General features: G+C 43.7%; 1 protein-coding gene across 1 annotated transcript in view; it reads right to left on the bottom strand.

The window, feature by feature from the left end:
• Positions 1-23,417, bottom strand: part of LOC145414250 (leukocyte receptor cluster member 8 homolog) — an 89,475-nt gene that overhangs the window by 22,513 nt on the left and 43,545 nt on the right. Inside the window, exons 7-9 of the mRNA XM_080283851.1 lie at positions 18,983-19,295; positions 9,252-9,419; positions 1,336-1,501 (exon numbers count right to left, since the gene is read on the bottom strand). Coding sequence (XP_080139977.1) covers positions 1,336-1,501; positions 9,252-9,419; positions 18,983-19,295 — 647 coding nt within the window. The remainder of the gene's footprint in view (positions 1-1,335; positions 1,502-9,251; positions 9,420-18,982; positions 19,296-23,417) is intronic.

The following is a 23,417-nucleotide window of genomic DNA, read 5'->3' as shown; positions in this document are numbered from 1 at the left end:
CACTGACAGTCACAAGTTACTTAACAATACTCATTCCTTTGGAGTTTCGTAGCAGATCTCTCACACAATGCTTCCCCCAAATAGTCTGTTTTCAAACCTTCATATCTGGGAAAGTATAGCAGTTAGGAAAACAAATTAAAGACCATATTACTCACCAACTCTTCTTCTTGTGAATGAAAGCATAACAAGGACAGCAGGCGGTTGAGACCATGCGTAAGGACATGAAGATGATTAACTTTAAGCGCTCAAGGCAGGATGCATTCGTGCATCTGTGCGGGGCCCTGACTTTGGCTTTGCTCTCAACATGATAACTTCTCTACTACCAGATAAACTAAATACAGTTGCAGCCAAGGCGTGCCCTATGGCACTAACACTGAGCCTATCCTAGTATCCTTGGAAAGAGGCTTGGCAGGGGTGGATGATGCAAGCAGCCGCAGGTGGCAAGGACAGAATCGGATGAGAAGGAAACTGAAGACATTGTCCTACATCTAGCAAAGGCGCGGGACAGTCTGACCCACGCTCATGTGCAGTGGTGAGAGTCTCTCACCCACCTTTGGTGATGAGATCAAATGGCAGCCAGTTCAAATGATGGTGGGAATACATTTGTGACTCCTCCTGTCACCCGGTGGTCCCCAGCCACCCATTTCCCGGAGGGTGGGGGGAATCTTCACTGACAAACAGTTAGCTATATGTTACAAATCATGTGTGCTCTTAGCTCAAATACTGCTCACCCTTGTGATGCAAATGTGGAGAAGTTGTACTAAAACTGGACAAAATTCAAAACAAAGCTGTAAGAATAATTAATCATCTAGCAGTTACAAATGAAATTCCTCCACAAAAATTAATACAAGTATGATGTTATGTTGCTTCCTCTGCATTATTTTACAGATACTCTTATGGAAAATGCTCAGATGAAGCTGTGTAAACGGTGCCACCTCTTCATGCCTTCCCCCACACTACATGGGCATCTGGTGGTGCTCATGACTGGACTATCACACTGCCATATTGCACAACTTCTGCCTATCAGAATTCCTTTATTCCCCACACTGTTTCTCTTTGGAACTCACTTCCCCAGATTAGTTCCCCTCAAACTTCAACAAACAGAAGTTCAAATGCTACAGGTTTTTAAAAAATGGAGGACACCTGTAATAAGGTGTCTGGATTTTTTTTCCATCCTGTTTATCCATCCATCCATCATCTAATCATGTGTTACTCCAAGAGGAGCTCAGAAGCCCAGGGCTAGGCAAGTTGGTCCTGACATTTGTCTTATTTATTTATTGAAATAAAAAAAGTAACCTAAAACGAAGTTACTGCACAGTAACAAAGGCAACTAACCAAGTGTATTTTTGGTAAAGATGTAATAAAGGAGACGGTAGGCAAGAAACTCCAGTTTGTTGTCCCCACCCACTTCTGCATACAGTTGCTTCAGTTGGCTCTGGCATTGGTTGAATTCTTCATGGTCACCCTTTTCCAACGCAATCCTCGAATGGGTCTCATACACCTGTTATAGATAAAAAGAGAGAAAGCAGGAGTGAGAGGGTGGTTTAAAAGAACTGCTACAAGCAAGAGGAACCATGAAACTCAGTACATGTTCTCTTTACTCCAGCCTATTTGCACCAACATGAGAAATAAGAATCAGGATGATTGCCTGTCACAGTCTGGGAAATGTTTGGGTGCTTTCCTTGTCAGTCACAAGGAATGTAGAGTGGGACAAGCCTGGATGTGTACAGTGGAATATGAGGTCAGATATGTTGAGTTAGAGATGTTAAGTCAGATACGTGGGGGTGAGATGTGACATCATATGCACAAGATGGCATGATGTCAGATATGCAGAGTGGGATGTGAGGTCAGATATGAGGAGTGCAATATGAGGTCAGAGAAGTTGAATGGGATGTGAGATCATGTGTAGAGTGGGATGTGAGGATACTGTGGAATGCGATGTGAGGTCAGATATGTGAAGTGGTATGTGAGGTCTGATGTGCGGAGTGGGATATGCAGTCCGATACATGGAGCAGGATGTGAGATCAGATGTGTTGAGTGGGATGAGAGGTCTGATATGTGGGTTTAGATCTTTGGAGTGGGAGTCACAGATGTATGATGTGGGGGGTTTGATCGCTGGAGTGCGAGTCACAGATGTGTGATGTGGAGGGTTAGATTGCTGGAGTGTGAATAACAGACATGTGTCAGTATAATAAAAGATACAATGCCCAATGGAAAAAAACTGTCTGAATAGGCAGACAACAGAAAATAACCAATCATATACACACAGTAATCCCTCCAATAACCAATGTACTAGAGCCAAAGGTATGTCAGGAAATTGGGTTTGTCTGGGAATTGCAAAAATGCCTCCTGTTCAGGTAATGGACTCTAACCCAGCCTAACTCAGAAAACCACCTACATAATTCCCTACCAGACATGCCTAGCACCTATTTAAGACCTTATTCACACAAATAAGGGAAAGAAAGCATGAAATAAATGAAAAGGAACCAGAGAATGGGGAATGAGAAGTGAATATGGAAAATATTTAGCAGTGTACAGGGCACTTACAACATGTCCAAGGCCGTCACTAAGATTAACCCGCCTCATTTTTGTGAATAAACTGCAATACCTTGCTACCAGATCACATGAGAATTTTCAGTTGTGCAGTGCAAAGAAAGTAGAATTCAGAGTGCAAAGGATTAAGTGCAGAATGCAACACTGGTGTGTTGCCGCAAGTAAGAACAGAATGTGCAGTGTTAAACAGTACATGCTTCAAGTGCACCTTCACTACTGTCAAAGCCATAGAGGAGGCGGGTTAATCATTGCGATGGTCACGAACGTGTCGTAAGTACCCTGTACGCTGCTAAATACTTTCCATACTCACTTCTAATTTCTCATTCTATGGTTTCTTTTCATTTATTTTATGGTTTCTGTCCCTCATCTGTGAGAATGGGGTCTTTAATAGGTGCTAAGCATGTCCGGTAGGGAGTTATTTAGGTGGCTTTCAAAGTTACGTTGGCTTGGCATTTTCCCAAGTCCCGGACATGCCTTTGGCTCTATTACATCGGATCTTGGAGGGATTACTGTACCCTGATATGCAACACCCCTAGATGCGACACCCCGGCTTAACGATGGGGGTAGGAATACCACCATACCCCGCCTAACGATGGCCAAACCCCAGTTTGACGACAGGTTTTTATTTTTACCAATTTTGATGACATATTTGCCTAAAATTGTCTTTAGGTTGATTTATAAACTGTTTTTAGACTTACATGAATGTATTTTAGCCACAGGTGGGGTGACCATTGTCATTTTAGGGTATAGCTTGATTTCTTCCAAACTTATATTTGATGATTTTCAGATTACATCTGTTGATTTTAGTGAGTCATTTACAGGTGTTAGGCTTAGGTTAGCTTCCTTGACAGCCATCAGGCCATTTAGATTGGCTTTGATCTTGTTTTTGGGCTCATCTGGGTTGGTTTGGGGGGAAACCCAAGGCTGGTAAACGCTCCACATTGCTTCACGTTAAAAGTACCCCGATTTACGATACCTCGCCTAACGAAGGGGGATTTTACCTAATCAATTACACTGTTAAACCACGGTATGCCTATATATTCCTAGCTATCTATCTATAGCCCGGCACCCTAATCCCGCAAAGGGTGGCCGCGGACAAAACGCCTCCAAGTCGTTCTGTCACCCCCCATTTGACTGCCCTCCCCCAAACTCACTCCCCCTCCCTCATATACCTCTCAACTCCATCCCTCCACCTCATCCTCGGTCTTCCCCTCCCATTCCCTCCCTCGTATACCTCTCAACTCCATCCCTCCACCTCATCCTCGGTCTTCCCCTCCCTCCACTTCAACTACATACACCCTCTTAGTAAGTCTTTCATTCTCCATTCTCTCCACATGTCCAAACCACCTCAGTGTATTTCTCCTACTTTTCTCAACCACATCCACATCCGCCCCACAACGTTCCTTCACTTTTTCATTCGTCAACCTGTCCCCCCACATCACTCCACATGCTCATCTCAAGTAACTCATTTCCACTGCTCTCATTCTTGACTTGTTCCCCTCTAGCAAGGTCCATGCCTCACTTCCATACGTCAGGGTAGGGATCACAATACTATCATAGTGACTTCTTAACTTCCGTACTCACCTCCCTATTTCTCATAACTGCTTTCAGTGAACCAACAACCTTCCTTTCCTGTTGTACCCTTTCAAGCACTTCATCCCCAGAAGTTCCATCCTTACTCATCACACTACCCAAGTACTTGAATGCACCCACATATCACCTTAACCTGTCCTATCACTCCGGTACGGCCTGTGGATCTTCCAGGGAAATGTTGTCTGTGGCATTTTGGAGCCACGGATTGGGAGGCCCTCAGGCAGTACTTCTTTGATTTTCCCTGGAATGATTATTGCTTCCATGGCCAGAAGACATCTGAGTGTGCCTTGCGCATTACGGAGGTTATTCTCTCGGGCATGGAAGCATACATTCCTTTCTCATATCCTCTGACTAACACAAGAAAGCCTTGGTTTAATCATGCTTGTTCTAATGCTGTCCACAACAAGGAGAGGGCCTACAAAAGGTACCAGAGCCAAACCACCCTTGAATCACATTATCTTTACATTTCTGCCCGGAATCATGCTAAGTCTGTTCTTCGCTCTGCTAAAAATAACTCGAATGCTTCCCGCTCCTTCTGGCACCTTGCCAAAAACCTTTCTAACAACTTTACCTCATCATCCTTCCCTCCTCTTTTCTACTCTCATGGTTCTGTAGCTATTTCTTCTACTGATAAAGTAGATCTCTTCGCACATACTTTCTCCTCCAATTCCACCTTAGACGATTCCGGTGCTGTTCCTCCATCACTTCCCGCCTCTGACTTCCTCATGGCTAACATTAAAATTTCTTCAGCTGATATATTTTCTGCCATCACTGGCCTCAATACTAACAAGGCATATGGGCCTGATGGAGTCCCTCCTGTTGTTCTCAAGAACTGTGCTTCTGTGCTTACACCCTGCCTAGGCAAACTCTTTCGCCTTTGTCTGTCAACTTGTACCTTTCCTTCTTGCTGGAAGTTTGCTCTCATTCAGCCAGTCCCAAAGAAGGGTGACCACTCCCAACCCTCCAACTATCATCCAATTGCTTTAACGTCCTGTATTTCAAAAGTTTTCGAGTCAATTCTCAATAGAAAAATTTTCAGGCATCTTTCCTATCACAACCTTCTTTCTGACCATCAGTACGGGTTCCGTCAGGGACGCTCCACTGGCGATCTTCTCACCTACCTTTCAGACTCTTGGTCATCCTCCTTTCAGGACTTTGGCGAAAGCTTTGCCATTGCACTTGACATCTCAAAGGTTTTCGATTGAGTCTGGCATAAATCTTTAATTTCCAAACTGCCCTCTTATGGTTTCTATCCTTCGATCTGTGCCTTCATTGCTAGCTTCCTTTCTGGTCGTTCTATAGCCGCTGTTGTAGACGGCCAAAGTTCTTCTCCTAGATCTATCAACAGTGGTGTTCCTCAGGGCCATGTCCTAACACCAACTCTCTTCCTGTTATTCATCAATGACCTTCTAAGCTGTACATCTAACCCTAGCCACTCATACGCTGATGACTCCACTCTTCATCTTTCCATTCGGTTCCTGCAACGCCCATCTCAGCAGTTACTTCAACAAACAAGGGATGAGGCTATGGCACACCTAACGTCTGACCTGGCTCGTATCTCTGACTGGGGTAAAAATAATCTTGTTGTTTTTAATGCATCTAAGACTCAGTTCTTACACCTATCAACCCGTCAAAATCTTCCACAGGTATACCCACTAATGTTTAATGATATTCAGCTTAATCCTGCATCATCCTTGAACATGCTTGGGGTTTCATTTACTCGGGACTTATCTTGGAAAGATCATATTATATCTCTTGTAAAATCTGCTTCCAGGAGATTAGGTGTGCTAAGCTGACTCCGTTCTTTCTTTACCCCTGCACAATTGTTGACTCTATACAGGGGTTTTATCCATCCCTGTGTGGAGTACAACTCTCATGTGTAGGGAGGCTCCCCACATACAGCTCTTCTCAATAGGTTGGAGTCAAAGGCTTTCTGTCTCGCCAAAAAGGACATAACGGCGGAGCGTCGCGTTTGCGATTCGAGTTAATTTTGAATAAACGCGGGCAAGGATGTTCCAGCTGGTATTGTCTATCAGTACCACCACCCTTTAGCTACAATTAGCATACTTTACCTTTGTACTACTGACCTCCGTTTATTGCCAAGTATCGCGTTTTCCCCTCCCCCCCCCCACCACCACGGCCCGGCCAGCCTGGCTGTGATACATGGCAGTGCTCTGACTGCTCAGAACTGTAAATCTGCGCTCTCCTCTCACAAGCAGTTTATGCTAATAGGAAACGCTTGTTTCCCCAGTTGTAACACTAGCTTTTTTTCGCACGGTTTGCCCCTGTTTAGCGCCAGTTTACAGCAGGCTTTCAAAGTGACATTATGGCGAGTTCTAGCTCTTTCGAGTCAGTGCGAGCGGCCGACAGGAACGAGAGTAAAGTGACGGGCGTAAGGCAGAATAAAAAGCGTGCCGCGGTGATCTTTTGGGAAGTAATATGATTGAAAATAATGTAGTATACATGTTTTTAGCTGTGAAAATGGAAATGTTTGTTGAGTGACGGAAAGACCGCCGCCGCGCTGCATGTCGGCCGTATGCTCCATTGATTTCAGCCTTATTTTCAGTGCTTATTCTACAAATACGGATTCCAAACTACCTGTACGTTGTAGTATAAAGTTTACTGTGACAGAATGAGGCTGTGGTAGAGGGGAAACCAGGTTGCTGGAGGTGTGAAAGTGAATATTTGGTTACCCAACTTTGCTTGTCTCCACAAGTCCTTGGGTAGTCCACGAAGGCTCAACACCTGTCTCTGGAGAAAGCTGAATGTAAGTACTATCTGCCATACCAAGTATAATGTTCTAGGGTTAATCTATGATTTTTGGCCAATACTTTCCTACAGGTACTCAGACCACGATACAACCCCGCCACTCGGGGGGGGGGGGGTCGACTGTTCATGGCCGCGCTTTAGGGGTTAACTCTCCTCCTCTTACTGACTCCCTTCAACCTCTGTCTCTTCGCTGCACTGTTGCATCTTTATCGCTTTTCTATCACTACTTTAATGGTCACTGCTCCTCTGAACTGTCTGCATGCATTCCTCCACCTCTACGATGGGCGCGTAGCACCCGTCTAGCAGCAAACTCTCATCCCTTTTCTGTCCAACTCTCTAATGCAAGAGTTAACCATTATTCCCAGTCCTTCATTTATGCAATGGGTCAACTCTGGAACTGTCTCCCTCTGTCTGTATTTCCTGTTGCCTATGATCTCCAGTCTTTCAAACGCAGTGTGTCCAGGCATCTCGAAATGAATGGATCTTGAATTTGGCTCTCGCTTATATTTTGTTTTTCTCTTGGAGGGAACTGTTATTGCGGGCTCATGACCTTTGGTTCCTTCTTCCTTGTATTAAAAAAAAAAAAAAAAAAAAAAAAAAAAAAAAATAATAATAATAATAATAAAAATAATAATAATAATAATAATAAAAATAATAATAATAATAATATCCTCACCATCCAACCTCACTGTGCATTCTGTGACCACATTCTCCATATCCTCACCATCCAACTTCACTGTGCATTCTGTGACTTCATTCCTCTCAAACACCATAACTTCACTCTTGTTTACATTAACTTTCAGATTCCTCTTCCTACACACTGTCTCAAATTCATTCACCAAACCTTGCAACTCCCATTCATCTTCACTCAACAATTCTGTATCATCAGCAAACAGCAACACCGGAATCTTCCACATCTCACCCTCATTCATTAGAGCCACACCCACATCCACTGCCCTACCCTGCACCTCCTTTACAACCCCATCCATGTATATATTAAACAGCCATGGAGACATCACACAACCCTGTTTCAGTCCCACATTTAGATAAAAAAAACTCACTCAGCTCACCATCCACTCGTACCGTAGCCCTAGCTCCTCCGTACATACTCTTCACAGCACTCAACAATTTCCCCTCCACTCCATATATTCTTAATACCTTCCACATACCTTGCCTATCTATTACATACCTTGCCTATCTATTCTGTCATAAGCTTTCTCCAAGTCCATAAAGGCAGCATACACTTTCTTTCCCTTCTCTAGATACTTCTCCACGAAACATCTTAGAGCAAATGCCTGATCTACACACCCTTTTTCCTTCCTATATCCTCCTTGTTCTTCTCCAACTAGCTCCTCTTTTATAAGCCTATCAATGAGTATTCTACCATATATTTTTCCAGTCACACTAAGAAGGCAAATACCCCTATGGTTACCACATACTTCTCACTTCCCTTTTCCTTTGTAAAAAGGAACAATTATACTGTATCTGATTTCCAGTCCTCCGGAACCCTTCCCTCTTCCTAAGCCAATCTAAACAACTACCATATCCACTCCACTACAATCTCACCCCCATATTTCAGCATTTCACCACACACTGGATGATGATGATGAAAATTATTAAAATCTACACAGTCTGAAATAAGCAACTCCATGGAGTTACTGCTAATAAGCCAAAAGCAAAATAGAGAAAATGGAGGACAGAATACAGACTTTTGGACACAAGGTGCCTTTTATCACAACTTATATTATTTTTATGACACTAATTGATGGCAGCACTCGGAAAGCAGCATGGGTAAAATTAAAATGTGTTCTTTAGCCTTTGGTTCTTGGTTTAATGAGACTGGCAGGTTAGGAGTTACTCCATGGAGCTCCTCATACAAACTCTTTCAAGTCTAATTACAACTAATTGCTATGGTATCTTAATAGTAGTGAAGAAGAGTGGTGAAGTACACTAGTCAGACAGGGGATTTGTTAATGATTCACATGAAAAATGACAGATTAGCATGAGGGTAGTTATGTCTTTGCTATGTAGGAGGTTCTGAGAAAAAGGAAAACAAAAAATGAGCTATAAGGGATCTAGGATAGGTAAAAGTGCACCTATCCTTCTCTGTGATATTACATGTCAAGAAAAAAATAACTAATAATAATAATTATAATAAGGGTGGGTGGAGTTTATTGCCCACATAATGCCACTTACAAGGACAATTAAGGCTGGTCACCCTAAATTTAAGGAAAAAGTAGACAAGGCCTGGGTTCCTATGCTCCTGATGGGGCAAAATAGGATTGGATGATAAATGTTACGACAATGACAGTCTAAAGATTCAAAATTAATTCTACCTGTACAGTGAAGCTGTCCCTGATGCCCTGGATTGTGAGGTCCTGGCGCAGTGACTTCAGCTGGTCACAGGCATAGCGATAGTCTTGCTCACGTACCCACTGCCGCTTTATGTGTTCCAGGGCTTTCATTAGTGTGGGTACTGTTCGAACCGTTGATGGATCAGGTGCCTGAAAAGCAATGCAATATGAGCTGTAAGAGCTAAAGCCATAAGTAGTTTTCCAGACAACAAGGGTAAATACAAAATAAGGTTTGCAACAACTGTCTGACTTTGTTTGAAAAAAGTTAACACTAGACTACCACAGTAATGAACATTTAAACTGTGTAAGCTCAACAACATCCCTGGCAGCAAGTATCCCCCTCCACCTCATGGGTATCTCTCTGAAGCTGAGTAAAATAATGGCACTAGCCAGAACATAACATCATATACAGTATATACAGTATGTTATCGTGGTGGAGATAATGGAAGCTCCTCATATCTCCTGAGCTGAATAAAGTGTCTGGCACTAACCACAATTAAATGCTGGGTACATTCTTGTGCTGAAGGGGTTAACGCAAGATAAATCCTGTCATTTCATGGAACCTAATGGTTGTGTGTGGCATGGATATCTCCAACCAAAATCTCTACCATTAAACCACCCACAACTGAAAAGTACAAGTGGTGACTCTACACTGAGTGACAAGCCAAATGGTTTCCTGTACACCAGGAAACCACTGACTACGCTGGGTGGTAACCACATAACCTAATTCTGGCATCTGGTGGTTCAGTGGGTAATAAAGGTGCTCCAATCAGATTGAACCAGTGCAGGTTTATATCCAAGGGGTGGTTGGGGTTTATTGCTCATGTAATGCCACTCAGGGATGAGTGAGGCTGGTCACTCTCATCTCAAATGTTAGGACCACCTTGCTTAGCCCCGGGCTCCTACACCAATCATAGTGCAACATAAGATCAGATGATGAATGAATGAATGGAATTAAAATCAAGACCAAAAATATGAAATGTTTCTTCCCTTGACTATGAGTTAAGTAGTTAAGTATGAACACCTCCTTTCCCTGGATACCCTAGTATGACAATATATATATATATATATATATATATATATATATATTGACCAAGGCCGACACATGCAAGCATGTTGGAGCCTTTAAAAACGAACGAATATACAGTGCTCGTCAGAAGTATGGAGCGCCCTGCGTCCCTCCTGAGAAACAAACCTTTCAACATTGAAAAAACATATAAATAATGCATTTTATTTACCTTTAGTGCTTCGTAGGGTAGCCTTTACGTTTCTTCACGGACCTGAGACGTCTTGGAAGTGAAAGGGCGAGGCTCCTGAGGTGCTGGAGGGGTACTTTGTCCCAGGAGTCACGAATGGCGGCTTCCAACTTAGGCAGAGAGCTCACGTCTTTCCCTTGGAGACTCTTCTTTACAAGGTACCAGAGGTTTTCAATCGGGTTGAGGTCTGGGCTATTTCCTGGCCAGTCTGTCATGAATGATACCTCGCAGTCACGAAGCCAATTGGTGACCGATTTGGCCTTGTGAGCAGGTGCACCGTCCTGCTGAAACACTCGTGCACCTGTTAGCTCGAAGGAGTCTGGTAAATGATCACACAGAAGTTCCAGGTAAACATCCTGATTCACTCTGAGGTTCTTGGGAAGTACAACAAGCTTCCCCAAACCCTTCCCTAAGAAACAACCCCATACCATGAGTGAATCAGGATGTTTAACTGTGCTTTCTACATACCGTGAGTCAAGTGGGTCACTACCTTTGCGTCAATACACACGTGCTCCTCTGTTACAGGTAACACTAAACGTTGCCTCATCAGACCACAACACTGACAACCATTGCTCCTCACCCCAGGTTAGATGTTTATTAGCAAAGGCAAGCCTACGAATTCTCTGGCTCTTGGTGAGAAGAGGCTTTTTCACAGGCCTGTGACTTGTGTAACCAAGCTCATGCACCCTACGAGACACTGTTCTCACTGACACCTCACCAAACACTTCCGGGTTGCTCTCCTTAATTTTCCTTGCACTCACACGAGGATTAAACTCCACTGCACCTTTTAAAACATTAACAGACCTTGGGGAAGTTTTCCTAGGCCTACCAGACCTCGGTTTCTTTGTGGGAACTTCACTGTTTTCCTCCCGAAACCGCGCACACCAACGACGCACTGTCGATCGTGCCACACCAACCAATTCACTAATTTCCTTTGTCTGGTGGCCTGCCTCCTTTAGAGCAATGATCTGGGATATGATTTCACTCGATAGTTCACGGGTAGGTGCCATAACAAAGTTTTGAAGGCCAAAACACTGCGGGACACTCGGTAAAAAATGGCGCAATTTGAGAGGGACACTCAGCGGAGTTCCTCTCTCTCAGGCAGCCCGTGGGCGACTGAGGCGGGAACCAACCAGCGCGTCGGAAGGCCTCAGGCTACCGTGACGTCATGCTCGGAGCTCAAACTTGTGGCTCAATTCTTACCCCCCAAAATGGGTGATTCTTTTTGGGCCATAAGTATTGCGCGCCTGGCGGACAACGCTGAATACTTCTGACGAGTACTGTATATACACAGTAATCACTCCAATATCCGGATCAATAGAGCCATCGGTAGGTTCGGATATTGGTTTTGTCCGGATATTGGGCCCCAGCTTATGGACTTGTACTTACGGACCCTAACACAGAGAAACACCTATACAACTCCCTCCGGACATGCATAGCACCTATTTAACACCCAAATCACACCAATAAGGCACATAAATGACTGAAATAAATGCAATAGACACATAAAATGTGGGTTTAGAAGTATGTTCATACATTAATAAACATTCTGGTACTTATGGACTCTAACCGAACCTAACCTAACCGAACTCTGAAAAACACATTCCTACTGCACATGCATGAGGTAAGTTTAGTATGGAAAGAAGTACAGTATGACACTTTCTGGTAAGTATAGTATGGGAAAAAATACAATATGAAACATTCTGGTAAATATAGTATGGAAAATAGTACAACATGAAACATTTTGGCTACTTACAGCAAGTCCCTGGCCACCTCGATGAATAACCGCCTCCTCTCGAACTCTGACAGTAAGAACGATTTCCTGAAGCACTTGCACTACACTCTTCCTGAAGTCTTGCACTGAACTTAGTCACTAACACACAGAAGTCCGTTCTTTTCACAGTGTTCACTTTAGTCCAAATAATGTTCCATTAAATTTAAGTGTTGCACATTAACTTTTCCCAAGTTTTTTTAAGTTTCCAAAGCCAAAACAAAGAAGGTTAGTTACGTTAAATTTCTTTTCTACTTAGTCTTTTCTCCCAACTTGAAAACCTTAACACAACACACCGTTTTTTTCACTGCACAACACTCAAAATTCCCGTGTGGTCTAGTGGAGAAGTTCTTGCTGTTTATTCACTGTCAGAGCCCGAGAGTATCATTGGCAGGCGTCCAAGGGGTGCATCGGTGGGTAGTGGTGATGGCGTACCGACTACAGAAGACTCTGAAGACAGCCGCAAACTCACGTCGAGCGGTGACTCCACTGTAGCTGATGTGCTGGGCTGTGGCTCGGAGCATGAGGGCCTGTCTTGGGGAGGCAACGGAGTGGAACCAGGGCTTGGCACAGCGGGGGTCACGGGCCTGAAAAAACTGTCAATCGTTGACTGACGCAAGGACCGACGATTCTGGCGATTGATGATGCGCTGCCGGAAAGCACGCACTTCCTCCACGAGTCCCAAGGGCCCCATTTCCCTGTCGCAGTCCGGGTGTTCCAGGTAGTCTAGGACGAACTCTAGATGTTCCCGGAGTGCGCTCAGCTTGGGGATGGCTGGAGTAGTGTCCTGCTGGGCGGAGTCTGCATCATCATCGCCTTCGTCGTCGGAATCTTCAAGTTCGGGACTGACACCAGCAACCGAAGACGCGATCTCGATATCAGACAACGTCTGATACCCAGGATCGCCCTCGTCGTCGTCCAACCACTCACGAACATCGTCCACATCAACATCGTCGCCGTGCGTACGTAGCCGTGCATGGAAGTCATCCACGTCAAACCCTAGGAAATCGTACTCCACATCTGTTCCGAGAAGCAGACGAGACCAACCATTTTCAAGAGTTTTCACAGGGACTTCCTTCCATGCACTAGCCCAGTTGTACAGCGCAGACTTGATGTTGTAGCGGCGAAGGTTTTCCAAAGTCCGCTTGCCTCGAGTGTCACGTCCTTCCCTGCGCTCGTCCTCGTCCTCGAGAACCACCATCACCTCGTCCAGGAACTTCCGACGGTACAGGCGCTTTGTTGCCACGATCACTCCTTGGTCCATTGGTTGAATGAGAGCAGTCGTATTAGGTGGCAGAAACATGCACCTAATACGGCCATTCTCAGCAACCAAGTCCTTGTTGCACGGGTGGGCAGGTGCATTGTCGAGGAGAAGGAGAGCCTTTACCTGGTCGCGAGGAATTCCCAGTGTCTTCGTCTGGTAATGTATGACCTCCTTGACGAAGTGATGGTGAAACCAGTCTTTGAAAATCACAGCTGTGAACCATGCTTTCAAAGAATGGTACCATACGACAGGAAGGACATCCATCACCCCACGAAGGCATCGAGGCTGCTTTGCACGGCCAACAATAACGGGCTTAAGCCGGTGCATGCCGTTAGCATTGGCACAACACAAAGCAGATATCCGTTCCTTAGAAAGCTTGCGGCCAGGTACACGCTTCTCCGTCTCATCGGCGAGAGTGTTCGTTGGCACCGAGCGATAGAATAGGCCAGTTTCGTCAGCGTTATAGACTTGACCGAGAGTGAGGCCCTCCCTGTCGATCAAGCCTTTCACCTTGTGCTGAAACTCGTCCACTCCATCCTCGTTAGCGTCCAATGCTTCGCCATGTGCTTTACGGTTAGTAAGGCCATGTCGCAACTTGAACGCGAAGAGCCAACCCTCGGATGCCTTGAAGTCTAGGGCGTCGTGAAGCCTTGCAAACTTCTCAGCAGCAGCCTTCAGCTCCGTTCCACGTACCATCACACCAGCTGCACGTTGCTGTCGATACCAAATCAACGTGGAGCGGTCGATCTCTGCATACTTGGGGGTAAACATAACCTTCCTCTCCACGTTGCGTTTGCTTCTCGACGAGAAGTCAGCCGTGTACTGCATGAGCTTGTCTCGGGAACACTTGATATCAAACAAAGTCGACCGGGCCAGGTTGAACTCGCGGAGAATGCGAGAGGAAGACCAACCCGCATCAACCTTCTCCAATATCTCCCGTTTCTTCTCCAGAGTCAACACCACTCTCTTCCTTTTCTCAGGAGGCGGGGCCATCATCACACACACTAAGAGTAGGGCAGAGAGCAGCAGGAGGCCTTGCAGCAAGTACGGCACCACCACAAAAGCGAGCACGTGGGCAGCCATGGCGAAAAGCGTAGGTCTTGTCGCGGTGAGAGACAGGCGGGAAGTGGGGAGGATGCAGCGGCGCTCTATCGGACGTTGGAGGAATGACGAACCAAAACAATGCTCTCACGCGGCGCGTGCGGCAAGTTCAAATTACGGACGGCAAAAAATCAATTTTTTTTCCAATTTTTTTGGATTTTCGGACCATTTTGGGAATGTTTGATCCCAGGACGATAAGGTTCGGTTAGTGGGGATGTTCGGTTATTGGGCGTCCGGATATTAGAGGGATTACTGTATATATATATATATATATATATATACAGTAATCCCTCTACTTTCCGGACATAATCGTCCCGGGATCCAATATTCCCAAAATGGTCCGAAAACCGCAAAAAATGGGGGGGGGGGGAGATTTTTTCCCCCCCCCACCCGTAATTTGAACTTGGCGCGCGTGGCGCGGGACAGCTTTGTTGTGGTGCGTCATTCCTCCGACGTGAAAGGTTTTGCATATGTACAGTGTAGATGGTAAGCTGCTAGGTGCCATCAAGAGTTTTTATGATGGTAGTGAAGCATATGTAAGGGTAAATGGGCATCTAAGTGAATGGCTCACGATCGATGTGGGCACGTGACGAGGTTGTGTGCTGTCCCCATGGTTGTTCAATGTACATATGGGTGGGGTGATGAGAGAAGTAAAAACATGAGTAATGGAGAGAGGGATGGCATTGGTAATGAATGGTGACGGATGGAATATCTCGAATTTGTTGTATGCTGAAGATGCAGTAATACTTGCAAATATTGGACAAGAACTTGGTAGGCTAGTGCAGGATTTTGCTGATGTCTGTAACCACTGGGCCTTGAAAATAAACGTAAAAAAGAGTAAAGTGATGCTTATTGAGAGAGAAGATGACTCCCAGTGTGATGTTATATTGAATGGTGAGAGACTGGAATTGGTGAGAGTTCAAATATCTGAGTACAGTGATGGAAAAGAGAGGAAAATGTGCAAAAGATGTGGAAAGTAGAGTGACACAAGGAAGAAAAGTAGTCTTGATAAGATACAGAAGCTTGAGTGTTGCAGCTGCATGAGGCTTACATGAAGGAGTGTTAGTGCCAACTTTAACATATGGATGTGAGATAATGGTGTGGCATGAAAATGAAAAGTCAAGAATGAGAGCAGTGGTGATGGGAGTGCTGAGGAATAAATGTGGAGTACAGAGAGTGAATAGGATACAAAACAATGTGATTCGTGAAAGATGTGGAGTGAGGAAGTCTGTGGACACCAGAATCGAAGAGAGTGTACTGACATGGTATGGTTATGTGGAGAGAATGGATAACAGTAGAGTAGTGAAAAAGGTATATATGAGTGAATTTGGAAGAGGGAGGAGGCAAGGTAAGCCCAGGAGAAGATGGAGGGATAATGGTGGATGAGTGTATGAGGAACAGAGGTTTGGAAGTCAGTGAGGCTAGGGGACTGAGAAGAGATTGAGCTGGCTGGATGAATGTTGTGAGAAGAAGTGCATGATCAGGGATTTGGCACCCTTTTTTAATGAGACAGCGCCCGGACTGACTATCAGATGTGCTTACGTGAAGCTATAAAATGTGGTGAATGTTTTTAGCATATCAGATAGAGCTAGGATTCTGGGGACATGAATGATGAGTGAATAGAAGTGTGGCCCACTGGACTGGTCAAACCTGGGCTGTCTGGACACTGCTACTCCTCACCCTGTCCTAGGGTGGGAAAGGAGGTCCGGATGATAATGATGATGATAACACTTCTTTCCAATACCATCCATCCATCTGTCCATCATCCAATCCTATGTTGCCCCATGAGGGGCATAGGAGCTAGGGGCTAGGCAAATTGGTCCTGACATTTAGGATGAGAGTGACCAGCCTCACTCATCACTGAGTGGCATTACGTGAGCAATAAACCCCAACCACCCCTTGGATATAAACAATATAAACCTTCAACGGTTCAATCCGACTGGTGCACCGTAATTACCCACTAAACCACCAGGCGCCAAACTTTGGTTATATGGTTACCACCCAGCATAGTAAATGGTTTCCTGGTGTACAGGAAACCATTTGGCTTGTCACTCAGAGTAGAGTCACCCACAAGCAGAAGGAAGAGGAAAGAAAGAAGGAAAGACAGAAGAGGGGGCATAAAGTCATCCGTTCACAAATAAATGCTCATGATTTTTTCTTTCGTATTTTTCTATGTTTTTATGCATAAAAATAGTGAATAATATTTACCACAAGGGACTCTGTCATGGTACGATATGGTACAGCAAGCTCGTCCGTAGTTAGAGTAGGTTCACAAGGTAGAAAACCATACCTATATTACACATTTTTGTCCAATGAATAGGACTTTTTTTTTCACTGGATATATTCATTTTGCTTTTCACAAAAAAACTCCTTGAGCTTGGATCCCTGGCACCTGATATTATAAATTGTGGAATCTCCTACATTAAATTCTGTCATCAGTGCCTTAATAATGTTCACCTATTTCAAGCCTTGTCCAGCTTCTTTTTCAAGATGAGCACAATGCACTTCAAGATTAGTTTGCACTTTAGGCAACACCATCTGACGTAACAACATAGTACCAAGAGTGCCTGCCCTCTGAATGGCAGTGGTAAGCTGACTGGTGATCTGTGGAGGTATGGAGGGTGATTGAATTATAGAGGGGAGAGCGGGGAGGAGGGCAGGGGAAACGGATCAACTAGGAAACGACCTTGACTAGAAATGCCTTCTCTTCAGATTGCCCAACTTCACCCAGTCTCACGTGAAATGTGATACACGACTACCCCATGAAGAGGTGAACATTCAAAATGGCACACATATTTTTACTTACATATTTGCCATACATTTTAATGGTTGTCAGATAATCCTGGTTAGCTGGATACCGTATATCCGGGATTGTACTGTATTTGGTACGTTCCAATAATGCATGTGTGTGTGAATACTGTATTAAGAGGACTCTCGTGCAATCTAATAACCATGATTCACTGGGAATAAACACTATCTTCTGGAGCTGTATATGTGACAAAGCAAAAAATTCAAGGAGAGCTATTGACAGAGGGCTTTGATGCAACTTCATGATACAGTAGGTCACAGAGATCTCTAATGGAGTCAGCTGAAGCCATTACAAATATATTTAAAAAACAATACTACTAATAATAATCCATCCGTCCATCATCCAATCCTACGTTGCCCCATGAGGGGCGTAGGAACCCAGGGCTAGGCAAGTTGGTCCTGACATTTAAGATGAGAGTGACCAGCCTCACTCATCCCTGAGTGGCACTACAAGAGCAATGGACTACAACCACCCCTTGGATACAAACCTAAACAGGCTCAATCTGATTGGGGTGCCTTAATTACCCACTAAACCACCAGGTGCCATAATTTGGTTATATGGTTATCACCCAGCATGGTAAATGGTTTCCTGGTGTAAAGGAAACGATTCTGCTTGTCACTTGGTACAGTCACCCACAGGCAGAAGGAAGAGGAAAGAATGAAGGAAAGAAAGAGAGATGAGAAAGGAAGGAAAAGAGGCAAGGGCAGACACCCAAAGCTGCACAGACACCCAAAGCAGCACTACATTGAGTGGATGGTGGGCATCCCCACCTACCATCAATATAACAATAATAATAATAATAATAATAATAATAATAATTGGATGATGGATGGATGGATGGATGAATAATAATAATAATAATAATAATAATAATAATCCATCCATCCATCATCCAATCCTATGCCACCCCACAAGAGGCGTAGGAGCCCAGGCCTAAGCAACTTGATCCTGACATTTAAGATGAGAGTGACCAGCCTCACTCATCCCTGAGTGGCATTACATGAGCAATGGATCACAGCCACCCCTTGGATATAAACCTGCACAGGCTCAATCCAATTGGAGTGCCTTAATTACCCACCAAACCACCAGGCGCCATAATTTGGTAGTATGGTTACCACCCAGTGCGGTAAATGGTTTCCTGGAGTACAGGAAACCATTTGGCTTGTCAGTGTATAGTCACACATAGGAAGAAGGAAAAATAATAATAATAATAATAATAATAATCTCTTCTTCTTTCAGCTCTCCCTCTAGTGGTGGTTGCCACAGCGGATCACCCATCTCCATCTTACTCTGTCTTCTGCTTCTTCTTCTGTTATGCCTACAACCCAAATGTCCTCCTTCTCTACATCCATAAACCTTCGTCTCTTTCTCCTGCCTGGTAGCTTCATTTCCAGCATTCTCCTCCTGACATACTCCTCATAATAATAATAATATGTAACAACAACACTAGGGGAGAACAACTTAAAATAGAATAAAAAACTTGGAGAAAAGGTCATGACGAGGGATACATACGGTGGTGAGACGAAGGTACTGCTTTTCAAGAGTAGTTGAGGTACCCACAACATGTAAGTTGGACCAATCAATATCCTCACTGTCCACTGTAAAGCTAGCTGATATGGGTTTGATGTTGTTGATTGTTTTCTTGATACCAAGCTGCTTTTTCTTGCGCTGGAAGTTGTTGTGAGCTGCATTAGGAGTGCAGGGTCCAGCAGCACGAGCTGGTGGGGGATTGAAACGTGCAGCTCTCTTCTGTAGTCGCTCACTGGTGCTGAATTCAGGGTCCAGTTTCATCACTCCATGTTCTGAGTAGAAGTGGCAATCTGCCCTAGAAAGTGAGAGTAAATGGGTTCACCACAAAATCACCAAACCTAGGAAATAAATTACAATAAACCAAAGACTATATCAAAAATACAGATATGCACAGCCAAGTTTAATTTGCTTGCTAAGCTGACCAACACCACCATGTCCTCAATGGATGCCTTGGCTAACAGAAATTAAGCCCTTATGATTGATAACAACCCAAGATGAAAACTTCTGCCAACAAAACAAGTTCCAATTAAAAGTAGTTCTGATCCACCAGTGATGGCTGGAATTCTAAAGGAGAATTAAACTACAGTAATGCACAAAATGCTTAAGTCAAATGCTGCAAGGCACAGGATAATCCTGATAATAAATAAGGAAGATTACAGTCGCGCTGCAACTTATGCAAGGGGAATGCCCCCAAGGCCACGCTTAAAGCCAAAAATTGCATACAGTATAGCCAAAACACTCCACTTGGCACCCCCTAAATCATTCCAAAACTTAATAAAATTAATAGAACAGCAGAATACAGTACGCTGAATTCATTAAGCCTTTTTTAAACAGAGCTGAAGTTCATTTTGCATTTCCTTACAAATGCATTAAACATAGTAATATATCCTTCCATCAACTCTGCACACTACAATAACCTTGTTTCTCACCAGTATTTCAAAAATATTTCCAATCAATATAATTATCAAATGCTGGATTACAATAAACACAAATACAATACAGTGCAGTAGTTACATGTCTTTTAAAGAATATTTGTTCACATTTTTAATAAGCTGTTTTCTGGGGAGGGGCACTAACCCACCGCCAACCCACTTGTGGTCACATAGGGAACATGTGTAGGCTAGTTATAAGGTTATCACCCAGCATTGTAAATGCTTTCCTGGTTTACAGGAAATCATTTGGTTTGCCATTCAGTGTACAGTTACCCCAAAAAAGAGTATCACTACACCAAGTGAGTGGGTAAGGGGTGACCCCACCAACCATATACAAGAGAAAACTATGGGCAATTTGTTTGTGGTCACCCCTTATGGGATTATGGCATCTGGCAATAGATAGATTGATAGATAGATTAAGGAGTACCCAAAAGACTAGAAAGAAGGACTGTATGCTACCAGTGCCACACTTGGACACACACTAGCATTAGCGACAGCTTAAGTTTTACCAAACAGAAATCTTGAAAAGCCTAAACCCTGTAACACACTAGGCTATGGCTGAAGTTCAAACTGGAGTTCAAAATGTGCTCAATACAGAATAAAATCTAAGATTTTTTTGTGCTAAATCTGTACGAAAAGCACTAGATTTACTATTAAAAGCACCAAATTGTTAACACTGGACACTGAGTGCATGTCTGGTCCGGCACCATCCAACCTCCACACCACACCCCTCCCTCCCTATACACATACCATTCATCACACACTGTCAACATTTATGAAGCAAATTCAATACTCCAGGAAACCATTTACTACCTTACTCATCCCTGAGTGGCATTACTAGGCAGTAAACTCCAACCACCCCTTGGATATAAGCCTTCACTGGCTCACTCTGATTGGAGCACCTTAATTACCCATTAAACCACCGGGTGCCATAATTTGGTCATATGGTTATTACCCAGTGAAGTAAATGGTTTCCTGGTGTACAAGAAACCATTTAGCTTCTCGCTCAGTGTAGAGGTACCCATAGCAGGAGGAGAAAAAATGAAATGAAAAAAAAAAAAAAAGACAGATGAGGGAGTGTAGAGCAGTGTTTCCCAACCTGGGGGGGCGTGTCCCCTTGGGGGGAAGGCATTTGAGATTGCCAGGGGGGGCGTGCGGTAATCAAAATTCAACATAGGGCTAGGCCATTCAAATGCCTACAGGGTATTCCCAAAGATATGTGTGAACAAGAAACTTTGACAGGAAAACTTCACACGTCATTTCGAGCAATCACACGTAGTGTTACCATCTAGCATCTTAAGCATCCATATGGAACAAATAAAATCATTCGGGAGGCATCAGAGGGGTGGGAGGGGGGCATCATGAATACAGTCCTGACCAAAGCAGGGCACAGTGCTAAAAAGGTTGGGGACCCCTGGTGCAGAGTCACCTGCAAGCATAAGGAAGAGGAAAGAATGAAGGAAAGAAAGAAGAGGACAGAAGGAAAGAACGAAGGTGAGAGGAAACGGCTGTCGCCCGAGAGCAGCATTACATTGAGTGAGTGGATTGGGAGTGCTCCCACCTACCACTAATGAAAAAATTAATAAAACAGGAATCCATCCATCCATCATCCAATCCTACATTGCCCCATGAGGAACATTTGAGCCTGGGGCTAGGCAGTTGGTCCAAACATTTAAGCTAAGAGTGACCAGCCTCACTCATCCCTGAGTGGCATTACATGAGCAATCAACCCCAACTTCCCCTTGGATATAAACCTTCACCGGCTCAATCCGATAAAAATATATAAATATATATATATATATATATATATATATATATATATATATATGTATGTATATATATATATATATATATATATATATATATATATATATATATATCCTTTCCCACCAAAGTGCAGGATGAGGAGTAGCAATGTCCAGACAATATAAACTTGACCAATCCAAATAGGCCACACTTGCATTCACTCATCATTCAAGCCCCCGGAATCCTGGCTCCTCCGGATACGCCAAAAACATTCACCACATTCTGCAGCTTGTGGTGAATGTTTTTGGCATATCTGGTAGAGCCTGGATTCCAGGGGCTTGAATGATGAGTGAATGGAAGTCATATATATATATATATATATATATATATATACACATACACACACAGTAAAATCTCAATTTAACGGCACGCTAGGGGGCCCTGAGCATGCCAAAAAAAAAGAAATTCCGTTAGATTGGGGCCTACACCTATCGATACCCCCGGAACTCACGCTAACACATTTTAACACATTTTTAAGCATATACACATGTGCAGACATACAAAATATAAAAAAAATTTATATCTTGAACATAAGAAAGCAGGTAGGTATGGTGCTGTACTGTAGTAAAATACTGTACAGCAATCCATTTAAGTACAGTACAATAATCCAGGTAAGTTAAGGGGGTATCACACTGTACCTCGTATAAGGAACGGCCGAGGAAGATTTAAGTGGAACAAAACTTGGATGCTATCACACGCGTTCCTTGTATCCTCGGCAAAGGATGTGTTTCTCACACTGTTGCCAGAGCCCCGTCTCGCGACTGTGGAAAGTGATCGCTGTCCCTGACTCGGTAGAGAATAAGGAGAAGCAACTTTGTTTACAAACAGGTACACATGCCGATGAGTAGTATACATCACATCACATTATCCAGGAGTTGTTGTTGTGATGTTTTCAGGTGGCGACTGGTAGCAGTACATCTAGCGGCAGTGGAGTCCTCAGTTGTACACACGTGATTATTTTATCGACATCACAGTTTCCTAGGTACAGGAAATAGTAACTCTTTATATGGGTTTCAAAACGATTGATATTTATTCTAAAATATTAATAAGTATTGAGTCTTAGGCTAAATGTTCCGTGCTGTAGTACGATAAATTCTCTGTCGAGTCGCCTGGGTATTGGTCACACTGTTTTGCCCGTCATATCCTCGGCAAGAATTCATCCAGATGAATTCCAAATGCCTGTGGTATCGTTGGCAATTTTACCACGTTACCGTTCCGATTTACCATCAAATCCTCAGCAAACCTCATATGAAGTGCCGCGTGATTTATCACTTTGGGGTCAGGCTAGGCGGGAGGAAAACTGGGTGAGCATAAAAATACCCAATTGGCGGGAAACTGCAAACAGACAATCGAGATGCACGCGGCACACGCTACATTTGAATTTCTTTCTAATTTTTACCCATTTGGGGGAAATTTTTGAAAATTTTTTGCATAAATATTCCTCGGGAGATTTGTGCCATTAGTTTGGGCTTGCTGTTAGAACGAATGCCGCTAAATCGAGGTTTTACTGTACACATATACATATACATATACATACATATATATATATATATATATATATATATATATATATATATATATATATATATATATATATATATATGTGTGTGTGTGTGTGTGTGTGTGCAAAACCCTACCAATATGCATAGTACCCCTCCTAATTCTGGCAGTGTTCTGAG

The sequence above is a fragment of the Coenobita brevimanus genome, chromosome 13 (assembly GCF_032717465.1).
Source record: "Coenobita brevimanus isolate Jiangsu-jjx chromosome 13, ASM3271746v2, whole genome shotgun sequence".
NCBI lineage: Eukaryota > Metazoa > Arthropoda > Malacostraca > Decapoda > Coenobitidae > Coenobita > Coenobita brevimanus.
The sequence above is the reverse complement of the archived record's forward strand: the minus strand, read 5'-3'. Positions and strand labels throughout refer to the sequence as shown.